The 14,728-nt window shown below is 27.5% G+C and overlaps 1 protein-coding gene across 1 annotated transcript; it reads right to left on the bottom strand.

Moving 5' to 3' along the window:
- Positions 1 to 1,071: 1,071 nt before the first annotated feature.
- On the bottom strand, positions 1,072 to 9,406 carry LOC148233754 (cytosolic 10-formyltetrahydrofolate dehydrogenase). Its single transcript, XM_088188732.1, has 14 exons — positions 9,240 to 9,406; positions 9,000 to 9,141; positions 8,820 to 8,917; positions 6,088 to 6,224; positions 5,860 to 6,011; positions 5,681 to 5,799; positions 5,323 to 5,571; positions 3,238 to 4,170; positions 3,017 to 3,179; positions 2,699 to 2,817; positions 2,429 to 2,626; positions 2,196 to 2,368; positions 1,928 to 2,127; positions 1,072 to 1,860 (listed from the first exon to the last, which is right to left on the bottom strand). The coding sequence occupies exons 1-14, from the start codon at positions 9,264 to 9,266 to the stop codon at positions 1,805 to 1,807; spliced, it is 2,766 nt and encodes a 921-aa protein (XP_088044858.1). The 5' UTR covers positions 9,267 to 9,406; the 3' UTR covers positions 1,072 to 1,804.
- Positions 9,407 to 14,728: the final 5,322 nt, after the last annotated feature.

Raw genomic sequence — 14,728 nt, 5'->3', positions numbered from 1 at the left:
AGTATAATGTTAAATAAATTAAAGAATATATGTGTAAGTGAAATACTTTTAAAATGGTGTATTAACAGCTTAACGACCGAGGACTCACCCACGAGTCCTGAGAGAACCTTCTGTAGTGGCCGAGGACTCACCCATGCGTCCTGCGTCATACGTCTTCTTTTATTAAAAATACACTATGATACAATACAGTTTACCTCTATATTATAATGCGAGATGGTAGTATACTATTTCTACCTAATATAAAATATAAAATAAAATATATTTTACTTTAATTTTTCGTAAAGAGTCGTTTTATCCCACTGTGTCGCAATGCAACGAGTCGTCTCCTAGTTTAGTTTGTTATATTCTAATATAAGTTAAAAAAAAGTTATAATAAATTATGCTTATTGCAAAGAAAAAGAAATATATCACGGTGTATCACATGTGTCTAAATTAGGAAGTTGTAGATAATTTAATGTATGTTTATTAATTATAAGGACATGCTTAATAATAACATGAAAATAGTTAAAGACAACATTATTAAATATTTAGGAGTAATTATAGATAAAAAATAAAATTTAAGGAAGATTGTAATTACATAAAAAAATAGTATAAAAATAGATTTATAATACTATTTTAGGACAATTCGCACAAATAAAAATGTAGTGGGCTTCCTCAATGTAATATAGAAACGCCTTCGTGCATTTAGAAATAAATTATAAGAGCAAAATTTTTTTTATATTCTGTTTATGTTTATAATGTATTTTATATGTATATTTTGATTATATTTGCTTAGTACATACAAAATTAGCTATATTAGTTAAATAATGAAAGAAAGGGATATAGTGCTATATAAAAAAGTTTCGAAGCGCCCATTAATTTCCATATTTTTTAATAATACCCCTTTTCTACAAAAAATATATTCGGTCAAGTTTTTTTAAATATTACTCTATTATGAGAGTTAAAATTCTAGTTAATACGAATGTTTTAACTTATCCCCTTGAGAAGTTGCCTTTCTTCTTGTTTACCAATGGCATTGCACTCTTAAGAGAGTCGTTTAGCGGGGTTTCGAAGGACCAGTGAAAGTCAAAGTTTAGCTTAAAACACGTTTATTTACACAATAATTATCATCGAGAGAAATCGCAGCTCCACAACTAGTCGCTACGATTATCAGACTATGGCTCTGGCGTCACAAGACGCTGCTAATTAGCCTCAGCCGTTTGCCATGTTTCAAATATTAAGAACAATGAACTTGTATTATAATTACATAGAAAATGTCTATATCGTTTTTTTCAAAACGATAGCATTTAAAAAACACATTGGTTTGGTAGCTAAAAGTCATTAAAAAAATATGTAAAAATAGGCTAAGTTGTTCTATTAAAATGCTTGGAATATAATCTAGCCATAATAATGTTGGTTTTGACTGGCATTCTAACTCGTTGTAAAATTCCCGTTATAAATCTATATATTATATATTAATTTTATTACTTTAAAATACAAAAAATATTCATAAATCTTTAAGAAAAATATAGAAATATCACTAGAACATAAACTTTTGGTTTATTATATCACTATAAGTTTATTTTACTACCAAATATATTGGTAAATTTAGCAAATTATATTTATTATACATTTTCGTTTATAAACATTAAAATTACAGCGAAAAAATTTGTCTGACAATACATTTCATTTTTCTTTGAGATTGAGAAAATTATAGTCAATTAATCAATAAGCGATAATAAAAATATAGATTGGCATTCACACATTAAAATTATATGTATATATTACATATTATGTTGTAAATAAAACATCAACTTTTTAATAATTAATATTCTAATGTTACACATTTCGTCTTCAAATATTCATTTAATGCATCTTGACCTGAAAAAATAGGATAATTATTATTGTGAACTATTTTGAAAAGAAAACATATATTTCACAAGCATACCTAAGTCTTTTCCAAACCCAGATTGTTTAAATCCACCAAACGGAGCTGCCACATCTGTTTTGTTATAAGTATTCACAAAAACAGTACCAGCATCAATTTTCTCAGCAAAATTCATGGCTTTGGATATATCTTTCGTGAATACTCCACTAGCTAAACCAAACTCTGTATTATTGGCTCTTTTTACTACTCTATCGAAATCTCTGTGAAACAATTTATTTTTATTAATACAAAATCACAAATGTTTTAATTAGACATAAAGCAAACATACGATCCATCAAATTTGGATATGATCATAATCGGTCCAAAAGATTCTTCCTTGGCAATGAACATGTGATCTTCCACTCCAGAGAATATTGTCGGTTCAAAGAAAAATCCTTTTCGGTTAACTCTCTTTCCGCCCATTTCTAATTTTGCACCTTCTTTAAGACCAATTTCTACATACTGGAATATTCATTACAATTAGGCACCGATTAATAAATTTAATATAGAATAGATTCACACCTCTAATAACTTTTCTAAATGAGCCTTGTGATTTTGAGGACCGTGGGCTGTGCTTCTATTCAAGGGATCACCGATGACTATTTTTTTCGTTTCTTCTTTTACTCTTCTGATGAATTCGTCATGAATAGTCGTTTCGACGAATAGACGGCCAGCTGCAATGCAATTTTCTCCTTTGTTAAAGAACACAGACGCCATACCCTTAAAATTGATAGTGATATTAATAGATTGCATTTTATTTATTAGTACTAAAGTATGTTTCGATGAACTTACAACTCGAACAGCTTTGTCAAGATCACAATCTTCAAATATCACTAAGGGAGATTTTCCTCCAAGTTCTAGTGATACCTTTTTCATGTTTGACTGTGCACATGATTTCATAATGACTTGACCTGTAGCATGAAAGGAAATTATTATTCTCAAAGTTTATGTAAAAGTAGATGGAAATGTCCAAAAAAACAAAACATCGAAATAACCTAAAGATTTCAATAAAACACATTGAGATGCTTCATAGTTCATGATAAATAAGTCATTAATTGAATTGAACATCATGAATTGTTTATTCAATAAAATAATAATTAATAGTATTACCAATTTCAGTACTGCCGGTGAATCCTAACTTTCTGCAAAACGGATGATCAGCTATAGCTTGTCCGCAAACTGAACCACTTCCTGGTAGAATGTTTACAACTCCAGATGGAAAACCAGCTTTTACAGTCAATTCAGCAAATTTAAGTGCAGTCAAAGGCGAAACCTATACAATTATTACTTTAAAATATCTGATTGATATAAACAAGATTCAATATTCTTACCTGAGCAGGTTTCATTACAACAGTATTTCCAGCAGCTAAGCACGCTGCCATTTTCCACGAGAGCATCATCAACGGATAATTCCATGGAGTTATGATACCACAAACTCCGATCGGTTCTTTTCGGGTAAAAGAGAAATTTCTATTTGGACGAGCGTGATTAATCGGTATCGTAGACCCTTGAATCTTATCAGCCCATCCAGCAAAATATCTCCACGTATCAATCGACATACCGACATGAGTCTTCAGAGCCAGCGTATAAACAGCTCCGGAATCGATCGATTCAATAGTGGCCAATTCTTCTTTATGCTGTTCCATAAGATCAGCTAATCTAAACATAATCTGTCCTCGTTCTCGAGCGCTAATTTTCGACCATTCTCCTTCTTCGAAAGCAATTTTAGCAGCACGCATCGCACGATTTACATCATTAGCCGATGCGCTCTGAACTTTACAAATTTCCATCTCATCTGAGGGATTTATTATTGTCAGCGTTTTTCCATTATCTGAGTTTACAAACTTTCCGTCGATGAACAGCTGAGTTGGGAATTTAACGTTCATTTTGTTTATGTTCATTTCGCACGCATCGTAAACTATCTCGTTGTTTTGAGATCCTCCTCTGGATTTTAATACAGCACATTTAGTAAATTCGCCGAATGTTGTGTTCATGAATAAGTCTTCGTTTTGTAATTCTAAGGTCAGTTCTTCTCTAATTTCCTCGACTAATCTGACTACGTCCATTGAGCCGCCGCCACAAAAGAAAAAGTCCGTTTCTTCGTCTATATCTATCCTTAAAATAGCATTCCAAATATTTTTAATGCTATTAACTACCGAAATTTCTTCAAAAGTGAATTGAATTTCGACGCTGGATGCAGATCCTTTATAAAAGTTTTTAGCGGGCATCATTTTACCGTTGACTTTCATCCTTTGAATATTAATCTATAAATACATTAAAATTACAATATTGTTCAGTAATTATATTCAATTATGTACTATTGCTGTTAGAAAAGCTCCTGTAATTGGAAAACCAGACTTAACTATAATAGTAAGACACTTTTAAAAGTGTTGCATATGTATATTTTTATAAGTTTTTATTTGCCATAATTTTTTTTATTATTTATTCTGTAGGTGTTCCTACATAATTGTTCGGTAGAAAGTTACAATCGAACATAGATACTTTAGCAAACAAATAAACGAGAGAAATCGTTATTTCGGAACTACCAAGAATTGTAGAGCGAATAAACATATAATCGCTACTCAGATTTCTGAAAACAATTAGCCTTAACCCTTAAAAATCTAAAGGCATGTATGTCTTGCCCAAAATGATTTTACCATTACAGTCCAAAAATTTAAATTTTTGAGTAACTTGATGATAAAATTTTCAGTATTTATTATAGTTACATCTATTAATATATTACAGTAAAAAGATTAGGTAACTCCCAACCATTATACCTGGAATTATCAAATTACTAAAATTCGTCATAAAATATGTTGATCCATCGATGGATTTTGGAAACAATTTCTTGATCAGTCTGTGCCAACCGCTCGGCAAATACCCGTCTTTTGTTAAACCCCAGACGTGTAAATTGTTATCTATGGTTCTTAATCTAAAAAGTTTTGTTTTTAAATTAACGTATATATTTTCTTTAATTTAATTAATAGCTGTTTTTAACTACAGCCAACTGTGCTAATAAAGAAAATTATAAAATCAATAGTAGTGATGAGGAAAAGTTATTATTTTACAATTATAATATGACTGACGATGATAACTCATCTGACAAAAAAAACATTTGCGTTATTATTAAAATAATATTTCTGTTAATGAATATAAGCAAGAAACTTACGATAGTGAAAGTGATAATATCTACTGAGATTTTGCTTATGAATTTAAATAGTAAATATTTATTTATTTGCGATGATGATGATAAACATGAAAGAAACGCTATGGATTATTTTAACACCTTCAAACCTAATTTCAAAAATCAGCAAATTTTTCGAGAAAATTATCATAACCTTTTTTCTAAAAAATAAGGTTTTGTCTTTTGTTATAATATATCAGAGGAACCTTTTAAACAGCTCTAATATATTTACCATAACACCATCATTGGCTGTTATTAATAAACCGTCATCATGGACAATTGCAGACTTTTTCAATCCGATAAAATTTAATGTTTCTCCCACAGGTATACTAATCTTCCAAATAGAAGAACCGAATAATTTTACATCAGTGAAATCCTCTTCGTTCTGTGAGGGTAAACGAATACGAGCTGTAGCGCCAGGAGATGAATCCATTCCACGAATAAAATTATGTAGATCTATTCCGCCTTTAGACCAATCAATCTAAACAAAAAAACATATGCTAACACAAGAACATAATTGCATAATAAATTTTGGTGGAGCTTAATAAATTAATTATAAACCACCACTCGTTAATATTAAATATTATTACTAAATGTGTTTCAGGTTTGAACAAAGCAACGTCATAAGTAGCACCTTCTTCAGTTTGCGGTATTTCTGGAGCATTGCCATTGGCAATCATGTTGACCGATTGTGATAATGCTTTTATGCCTTAAAACAATGTTATTTTTATTTTAATGTTACATGAAATAAAAAATTTGACAAAAATACCTTCTGGATATAAAAATCTGTTATATAGTGTATCAACAGTGTCATCAAAATATACAGGACAAGATTTTTGAAGCAAAATTGGACCAGTGTCTAATCCATCATCGGCCCAAAAAACACTTAAGCCGCCAACAGTGTCTCCTTCGATTAGTGTCCTAAAATATAGCATAAAAATATTATTTCAACATAAAAATAAATTTATTAAATAAACAAATAGTAAATTTTATCAACCATGATATTGATGAAGCACCTCTATGCCTCGGCAACAGTGACGGATGATAGCATATGCTCTTGTATGCCGGATAATTTATAACTTCCATCGGAATAAATTGTGTACAAAACGGCAACACATTGAGTTCAGCGTCGACCTGATAATTTTTTAACACTTAAGACATATTTTTTATTTCAAGAAAGTAAAACTTTTTATTAAAAATACTGCCTCTTTCTATTTATGTTGGCTATGACAGAATTTTCTGATGTTAATTTTACATAGAAATTATGTTAAAATTGCTGGCGAAAATGTAGAAAGTATTTGGGGAATTGATAAAAAATGCAGTTTAAACACATTTCACTTCCATCTATTATTCATAATTTTAATGATTCTAATGATTCATATATAAAATAAAAATAGAATACACAAATAACGATAATGTTGTTTTGCTCGGTGGTCAAATTTTTATATATCAATTTAACCTTCCAACTTTTATATCAGTATTCTCATGACACTGGTTTGAGATTGAGAAATTTACCATTATTAAAAACGATAATATTTTTAAAAAAATAAGATAAACCAATCATGTAGAAAAACAAAAAGATAATAGCATGATATATGGGAATTAAATTACATAACACATGGCAAATTGCTTTCTTATTTTTTTACAAATACCAATTATATTTTATAATGCTGAGTTTTGTAATAAATATCACATAGTGATTTATTATACTCGCAATCTATAGTTCATTTATAGTTTTTAATTTTTCTGTATCATTTTGTGAAAAAATATTAGCTATAAATATGCAAAAAAACAGTATTTATATAATTGACTAGATGTACTAATTAATTAAATAATCAGCTATTCGGTTCTGCAAAATCACAACTCGTAAAAATATATATGTTACAAAGTTAAAATTAACTCGAACAAAGAACAATGGGTGTCATTGATTGAAGTCAAATACAGATATAAAATATTGTGTTAACGGGTAAAGAAATCTCATAAAATCAGGAGCAGAAATTATTCAAAAAATACGAAAAAGTCGCAAAAGATGGATATAAAAGGTACATCTCTAGAACCCAAATCAATTGAGCGCATTCCATCATGTCGCCTTAAGTAGTCATATAAACAGAATGCATTTTGGAATTAGTAGTGAACTCGTGAAGCCGTTATACGAAAACTACAACAGTAGCATTATTGTATTAATTAATAGTGAAATTATATTTGATTGTGTTACAAAAAAGTTAAAAAATGGGTGAAGAATATTAAAATTAATCTGTCTTCCTGGAATATTTATTTAGCAACACTTGCTGGTCATCGAGTCAAGTGTATTCTATTGCTGAATTCGTAAATGTATGTATTTTTTGTACAAAAATATTAAAATTCTTGAGGCTGATTTATTTTAGGTAAATTTTTTTTAGGTAAACCTTTTTTAAATCAATGTGTTACAATGTCACATTTCATTGAGAAATAAATAAATTTTATTCATTAAAAATAAATAAAAGTATTTTTATTTATTTTTTACTTTTTATAAATGGAATTATTCATATAAAAATATAATAAATTGAATTAATAAAAAAATCGATGATTACTGTATACAACAGAGGATTTTTTTACTTGGATAATTGTTTTCCAACACTTCTGTATTTTTCAATTTTAAATTTAAAATACGGATATTTTGCAGTTAAAATAATTTTACCTAAAAACATAGTTCATCGTACAACTCCCCCCTCCCCCCTTTTTGCCATCATGCTATATTGTAAGAACAATAAGAAAACTACAATTTTTAAATTGTAATTGCAGCTTAAATTTTAATAAAATATATGTTTTGACAGTAAAGTATATAAAAAAGTTAATACATATAAAATAATAATGTATTATTTCTACCATACTATTAGGATTTTATACAACAAAAAACATAGCTATAAAGGACGAACTCAATTAACACAAAGGTATGGAAAATCACAAATTTTATGTTAGAACTTTTTGAATTTTGGCCAATATTCCATATCTAAAGCAATCTACTACTCCCATAATATGTTTATACATTTTAATATCTATCATCAAAAATATTTATTACATTGTAGATTCTACCTAATTCTCATATGTTCACTCAATTCTTATTATTAATAATTAGATTATTATCCAAACAAAAGTTTAAGTTAAAGAATTATGATTAGAATGTATAATGTAAAATATACATATACATATATAATTCCAGCTAAAAAATGTATTTTGTATTAAATACATTAGTAAAATGTGGGTATTATTTATAATTATTTAATTTTAAATGGGGAATTTTAATTATAAATACGAAAGTAAAATCGATTTATATAAAAAATATAACATATGAAACATCCGGAATTTTAGGTTGGTTATTTTATATATTTATTATTTCATAATAATATTGTTCAAATTTAAATTAAAATCTTTTTAGGAATAGGTTTATATTATAAAAAAAAGCAATATTGAATTATAGTTTCACTATGCTAGATGTATATGTAATATTGGCCAAAATACAAAAAAAAATTAACATAAAATTTGTGATTTTCAAAACTCGTGTATTTATATTTTGTCCTTAATATTCTTAACGCTTCATACGTATATTTGTCTCATTGTTCTTAATTTATCCATAGTTTAATATCAATGGAGAGAGCTGACATAATTTTATATATTGTGATATTTTATTCTTAAAAATATAGCAATAATTATTTCGAAATTAACTAGTTACAATCAAATAAAAACACTAACCGATTTATATTGATTCACGATGTTTTCAATTGCCACTCCTTTGCTTCGCCAGGCTTTAATCTTGAAGACCGGCACTCCATTTAGACTCGCAACGGTTGCTATAAGGGGAGAGATAAAATATTTTTAAATAAGATTTTTCGGTTTAATGTTATTATTAAATAATTAATATAGTGTTCATACCAAGAGGATCCTCTCTGTTGCCTTTGTCTGGCACCGTAAACACTCCAACAATTTGGTGTCCATCTTTGGTCAGCAATTTAAATAGCTCAGCGGCGAAGCTGCTTTGGCCAATTAGTGCTAGGCGGAGTGAGCGGTTTGGCGCCTAGAATTGACATATGTCAAAATGTACGTATTATGCAATTATTAAACACAAGATATTTTGTTAGTAAACTTAAGAAAGTGTAAGAATAACAAATATACCTCTTCCGAAATAGAAACTGGCGGCATTTTAAATACTTAGAACCAAACGAACCACATAAATAAATAAAATAAAAACGAAAACAATCCGGTAATTGTAAGATTTGTATTCGAGTACTATTCTGTTTAGATGTGACCCGAGCGAGAGCGCAGACTATAACTGAATGTTTACTTTCTATCTCTGATCAAAGTTTTGTAGAACATTTGTTTCGGTGTTGCCACTGTGAAAAATCATCTTTTCACCGAATGCTTTGAAAACGATATTATATTATATCTTGTATTATTAATTATATTATAATATATATGAACTGTTTTTATATTATAGTTTATTAAATATATTACCAGAATTAGATTGAGCATATAAACAATATATGATACAATTTTTTAAATTTGTCTCTAACTAAAAACGACTTAAGAAGGTAAATAAGCTCACACAAATATTCATTTTAATATTATACATTGATAACAGAATAATAAAAACTGTATAGTTTTACTACGAGCACAAGATAAACTATGTTATGGGTTTCTTTTCTTTTGTATGTTTGTATTTTCCTTATATTATCTATGACATAAATAGCAGTAGGAAATTTCTCTTTACTAATGTCTCTGCTTAAATCTGATAAATTGAAATTAAAATTGCACCATAAAATAATAAATTGCTTGTGTACCAAAATATTAGTCATAAAATACCATAAAGCATAAACCAACATGATAACCGTCTAGACTTGTTTTTAATTAACTATCGATTTAGAAAGTGCAATACTTATTTATTGATTTACAATATAAAAAAATCTAGGTATTTAATCTAAATTCTTTAAAATATGATCAAATTGAGTCATTAATAAACCTTTTAACAACATGTGACACAATATGATCTAATCACTTTAAAAACTTATTTGCCAGAACGGAACAGTAAATCATGTCCTTGTAATGCTTATTTTGCTACTCATTGATTCAATGTAGCAAAATTGAAAGTAAATAATTTATATTATAATTCTCAACATTTATCTTTCAGTTCATATGTTTTACTATAAAAAGCCTACTACGAATGTAGTTATTATTGTTCTGCAAATTAAGGTCATGGCCAGCCCTAGCTTATTTAGCGCCCCAGGCAAAAACTAAGTTGTTCCCCCCATATTATCATCACATTACATTTAAAGCATGAGCTCATATATATTTAAATATCATACACCAATTTACCATAAATTAAATTATGCGAATAATTTTAAAATTTATAGTAAATCAAAATAACTACAATAATTGTTTATTGTATTATAATTATTTAATAAATTTACTCAAAGGTTTATGCCACCTTTGGGTGCCAAATAAGTGCTCGCGATTTTCTTGTTGACACCTATAGAAGCCATCTGCGGTGAAAGGGTTAAACAAGATTTTTATGTTAGTTGTACAACACATGCTTTTGTAGTGTAAAATCAGGTGACATAACTAATCGCGTAGTAGCCATAAGTAATGACGTCTGTTATATATTATTATCGGTTTACAAAAATATTCGAAATCTCTAAGTTATTCTTAGCGAGTTAACAATTATGATTTCTGAGTTTTGTATGAATACAGTAGCAGTGATTTAAAAGCGAAAATGTGTTCATTACCAGAATCGTTTTTCGTTTTAATTAGCTTGAATGCCTAATCTACTATATATTAATTAGCTGTGCCGTAAAAATATACTATGACAGTCGCATATTGTTACAAAATTTTTGTTTAGAGATGAATGCTTCTCTCGTGTTCAGTTTTATATTGCAATGTCAGGAACAAACCGTCAAAAGCTAACAGATAAAACTAATTCAATAAAAAACATAGTTTATGGTTGTGTTATATGATGTTTTATTTAAGATTTTATTAAGCATTTCATCTTTATTGAAGGAGTTTAATTTAATTTTAAATATGGGATCAATTGAAACCCTTTAATGTTTATTGTATAATAAACAAATAAATACGCTTTTAAAATATAAATTTTGTATAAATATTTATTTTATATATGTAAATAAACTACAGGCTACGAAATAGTTAAAAATAAGAAGTATTTTTAAGTGAACACTTTCTCATTGCGCGGCTGAATAAACACCTGTAGGTAAACCTAATCTGTGATGTAATAATCACTAATTCCGATCTACCAAATTAAAAAACCTTAAGGTTCGTATGATTGTTTTTACTCTGTAATGATTAGTTTTTTTAAAAGAAAATAATTAAAACTTTAACATAAACTAATTATTAAAAAAACCTTAAAATTTTCGGTATTAATAATTATACTTAATTTAACTTTTTATTATACAATTCTACATATTATTCGTTTGCATGTACATATTTCAGATTATGGAATATAATTATATTTTAATTTAAATTTATTTCATTGTATAATAAAGATCTATTAAATCCAAGGATATATCCAAATAAACGTGTAGATTACATACATAAAAAAATCAAATTTTGTGTAAATAAATAACTTAATAAAAATACAATAACAGATTATTTTTTAATCGTTACTTTCAAGAGTTTATATAATATAATTTATTTATGAGTTAAAGCTTTATCTATAATTATAATATTATCATATCATATTTTTGTGTAATCTATTCTTGAATTCATACTTAAAAAACAGAGTTGTAATTTGCTTATAACATATTCATCACATTTTATCAATTTAAATATTTGCCATATATGACTCAAACCTTATTTACAAACATTTAAGATTTTATACCTACATAAAAAAATATGATGCAATGACCTACATTATTAAAATATCGATAATTAATGTTTGAAGCAGAAATCGTTTTTAATATATTCAATTTTATCAACATTGCCATAGGGTAAATATTATTTACACAAAAAAACATTAACCACATTGAACCGGTTCAAATTGTTAATGCGTTTTTTTAACAATCTGGTTTAGACTGGATTCTGTGAAAAGACACATTAAATATTAATTTATTCAATAATGTTTATTATTCGCAAACAGTTTTTCATACAAAACTAGTGTTTTCTTTCACAATGGTTATCAATTTTATTTTTATAGACAATTAATAATCGTAATCAAACAATTTTGAGTGGAAAAATTTAATTGTAAATAAAATCAAGTTAATTCTAGCTATGAATATGTTATCAATTATGACCTTATATTTTTTCATTCTGTGTATAATCTGTTTTTAAGAAATAAATGTGAATCATTATACTTTTTTATGAGAGTTTCACTCCGAAAATATTGAATATTTTAATGTACAAAAGTTTGTTTTCTTACATATATGTACAATAGACATTTTCCGATGCAGTATGAATCTTTTCAAAATCATATTTTGATACTTTTTAATGTGCAATATATTTGGCCACGTAACGAAAATTGTATGCGATTAAGAAACAGGTTGATAGCAAATTCACGTTGGCCTCTATTTCATTCATAAAGATAATATACATATAAGTATGTTAAACTTTCATATATTATTTACAATTATTGTGTTATAAACATTTAACATATACGATTATATTAATAAACTATTGTAGTAGTGAGTATAAATAATGTTTGTCATATGAAAACATTTTTAAATTTTAAATATGCAATGATTTTTTTTTCAACAATACAAAATGAAGCTGATTCTTCGAATAATTCAATTTGATTTTAAAAAAATAAAGTTTCACTCACTATACCATATTTTCTGTAAAATGTTGCTTGTACTTTTCATTCAAAATTATTTCCTCAAAAGCTTATGAATCATTGAATGTTTATTTATATTCATAGCGAAATGCCTTTTATTTCGGTTCAAATGATATTGTGGTTTAGATACGGTCCTTTTATGTACGTATTTTGCGACTCAAATGTGTTATAATATCTAGTGATTTTACTATTGGTATTTTCTATCTATGTGAAACATTGCCTTTTCTGCTGAAGATCTTATTTACATCCAGTGTTAATTAGATAACACACTAATTAATATGGGTATTATTTAAAAACTGCTATTGTGAAGTATTTTATAAAGACAATTTATAATCCACAAATTCTATTATGTTGTCTTAGAACAATAAATTATGTTTTATATAAAACAAAATAGACAACTATAATCTTATATAATATATGTACAAACATTAGTTATTCAATTTAGCCAAGTATAAAACCATTATCAAAATAGTTACTGCAATTATATAATAGTTTATGTTGTATAAATAACATTGATGTATATCATTTAGTACAAAATCTATATTTAGTGATAAATTGAAATAATTATTTTTGTGGTAAATATATTATTTTACTTGCATATTCATTTCAGATCACATTTTTATATTTGTTAAGAGTATTTAATAATCCGTATTAGGTATTAAGTATATTATATTTTTAATAAAAAATACAGCTAAGTATCCAACCAATATTGTATATAATAGCACGTTAACCCTTTCAATGGCAAATTATTTCTATAATAATTGAATTTTACAATTTTATTTTAAATATTGATTAAAAATATAAATTGAAAGCTAACGTGAAAAAAAGTAATGGTACTGGTCGATTTTATTCGGGCCAAAAGCGGGGCTTGTACACATATAGGAGCACTTGATAATTAAGAAATTTGTCGCATGCGTAAAAGTCGTTTTCGCACGCACTCTCCGATCCGTTCGTTTGAGCGCGGGCAGCGGACAGCCACATCTGTGTTTTTTCACACCACACACGATCGGATTTGTCCGCCGTACACCTGTCTCGGACAGATCCCTGCTTGTGTGGCCAACTATGGCGGCACGTGTGAAGTAAACCAAAAAAGAACCATTTTCGAAACTATTTACATAAATACAAATATGTTTTACTTTTGGGTGTAGAATTTAGCTTAAAATCAAAATACGCCTTCGATCTACAGGTCTAGTTTAAAATACAGGCGACCCTCAATTTTCCCACATTCTATTTTTGCACAATTCGCTATTTCGCACATTTTTAAAAATTCAATTTTTTAAAGGAGAAACTGCAGTATTAATACGAGCAAAAAGAAACTGAGGAATCATAAACTTTATACGATTGAGACAGAAATGATGTAGGACCATACAGGATCTCGTTTGTAAATGACGTTATTCTTGAAACTCGCGTGCGATTACACAAAGGTTCTTGTTACGACTAGAACTAAAGGGTTCTCTCATAAATAACACACAAGGACTCTCCGGTGCATTGAATAAATATTTTTTTGTTATGAAACGGTCATGAGAAACAATATAATAATAGTGCCACACATTTTTTCATATTATATAAGAATTGCCAACAATTTTCAAAAAAATCAACATCTTTTTTTAACTAAAAAAAAGGAATATAAAAAAATCAACATCTTTTTAAATGAGAAGCAATCGTAAAATTTTTATACACTATAACAAAAATATAACAGTTGCTAAACGTATGTATATGGAAAAACCTTAAAATATTTTTTAGTATATTAAAAAATAATATATGGCTTTCAATAATAAATAAAAACAAGTTGAACATTAAATTTTACATTTTTCCTTTACACATAACA

Source organism: Plectrocnemia conspersa, unplaced genomic scaffold, assembly GCF_051122295.1.
Source record: "Plectrocnemia conspersa isolate PC_06_02 unplaced genomic scaffold, ASM5112229v1 ptg000007l, whole genome shotgun sequence".
Taxonomy (NCBI): domain Eukaryota; kingdom Metazoa; phylum Arthropoda; class Insecta; order Trichoptera; family Polycentropodidae; genus Plectrocnemia; species Plectrocnemia conspersa.
This window is presented reverse-complemented; position numbering and strand designations above follow the sequence as displayed.

Bases quoted from the DNA above. Each gene is read 5' to 3' on its own strand.
- LOC148233754 (XM_088188732.1), bottom strand. From the start codon at position 9,266: ATGCCGCCAGTTTCTATTTCGGAAGAG. The intron at 8,918-8,999 runs GTATGAACACTA...CTCCCCTTATAG, and splicing joins CAACAGAGAGGATCCTCTTG to CAACCGTTGCGAGTCTAAAT. The intron at 3,180-3,237 runs GTAAGAATATTG...ATAATTGTATAG, and splicing joins TTGTAATGAAACCTGCTCAG to GTTTCGCCTTTGACTGCACT.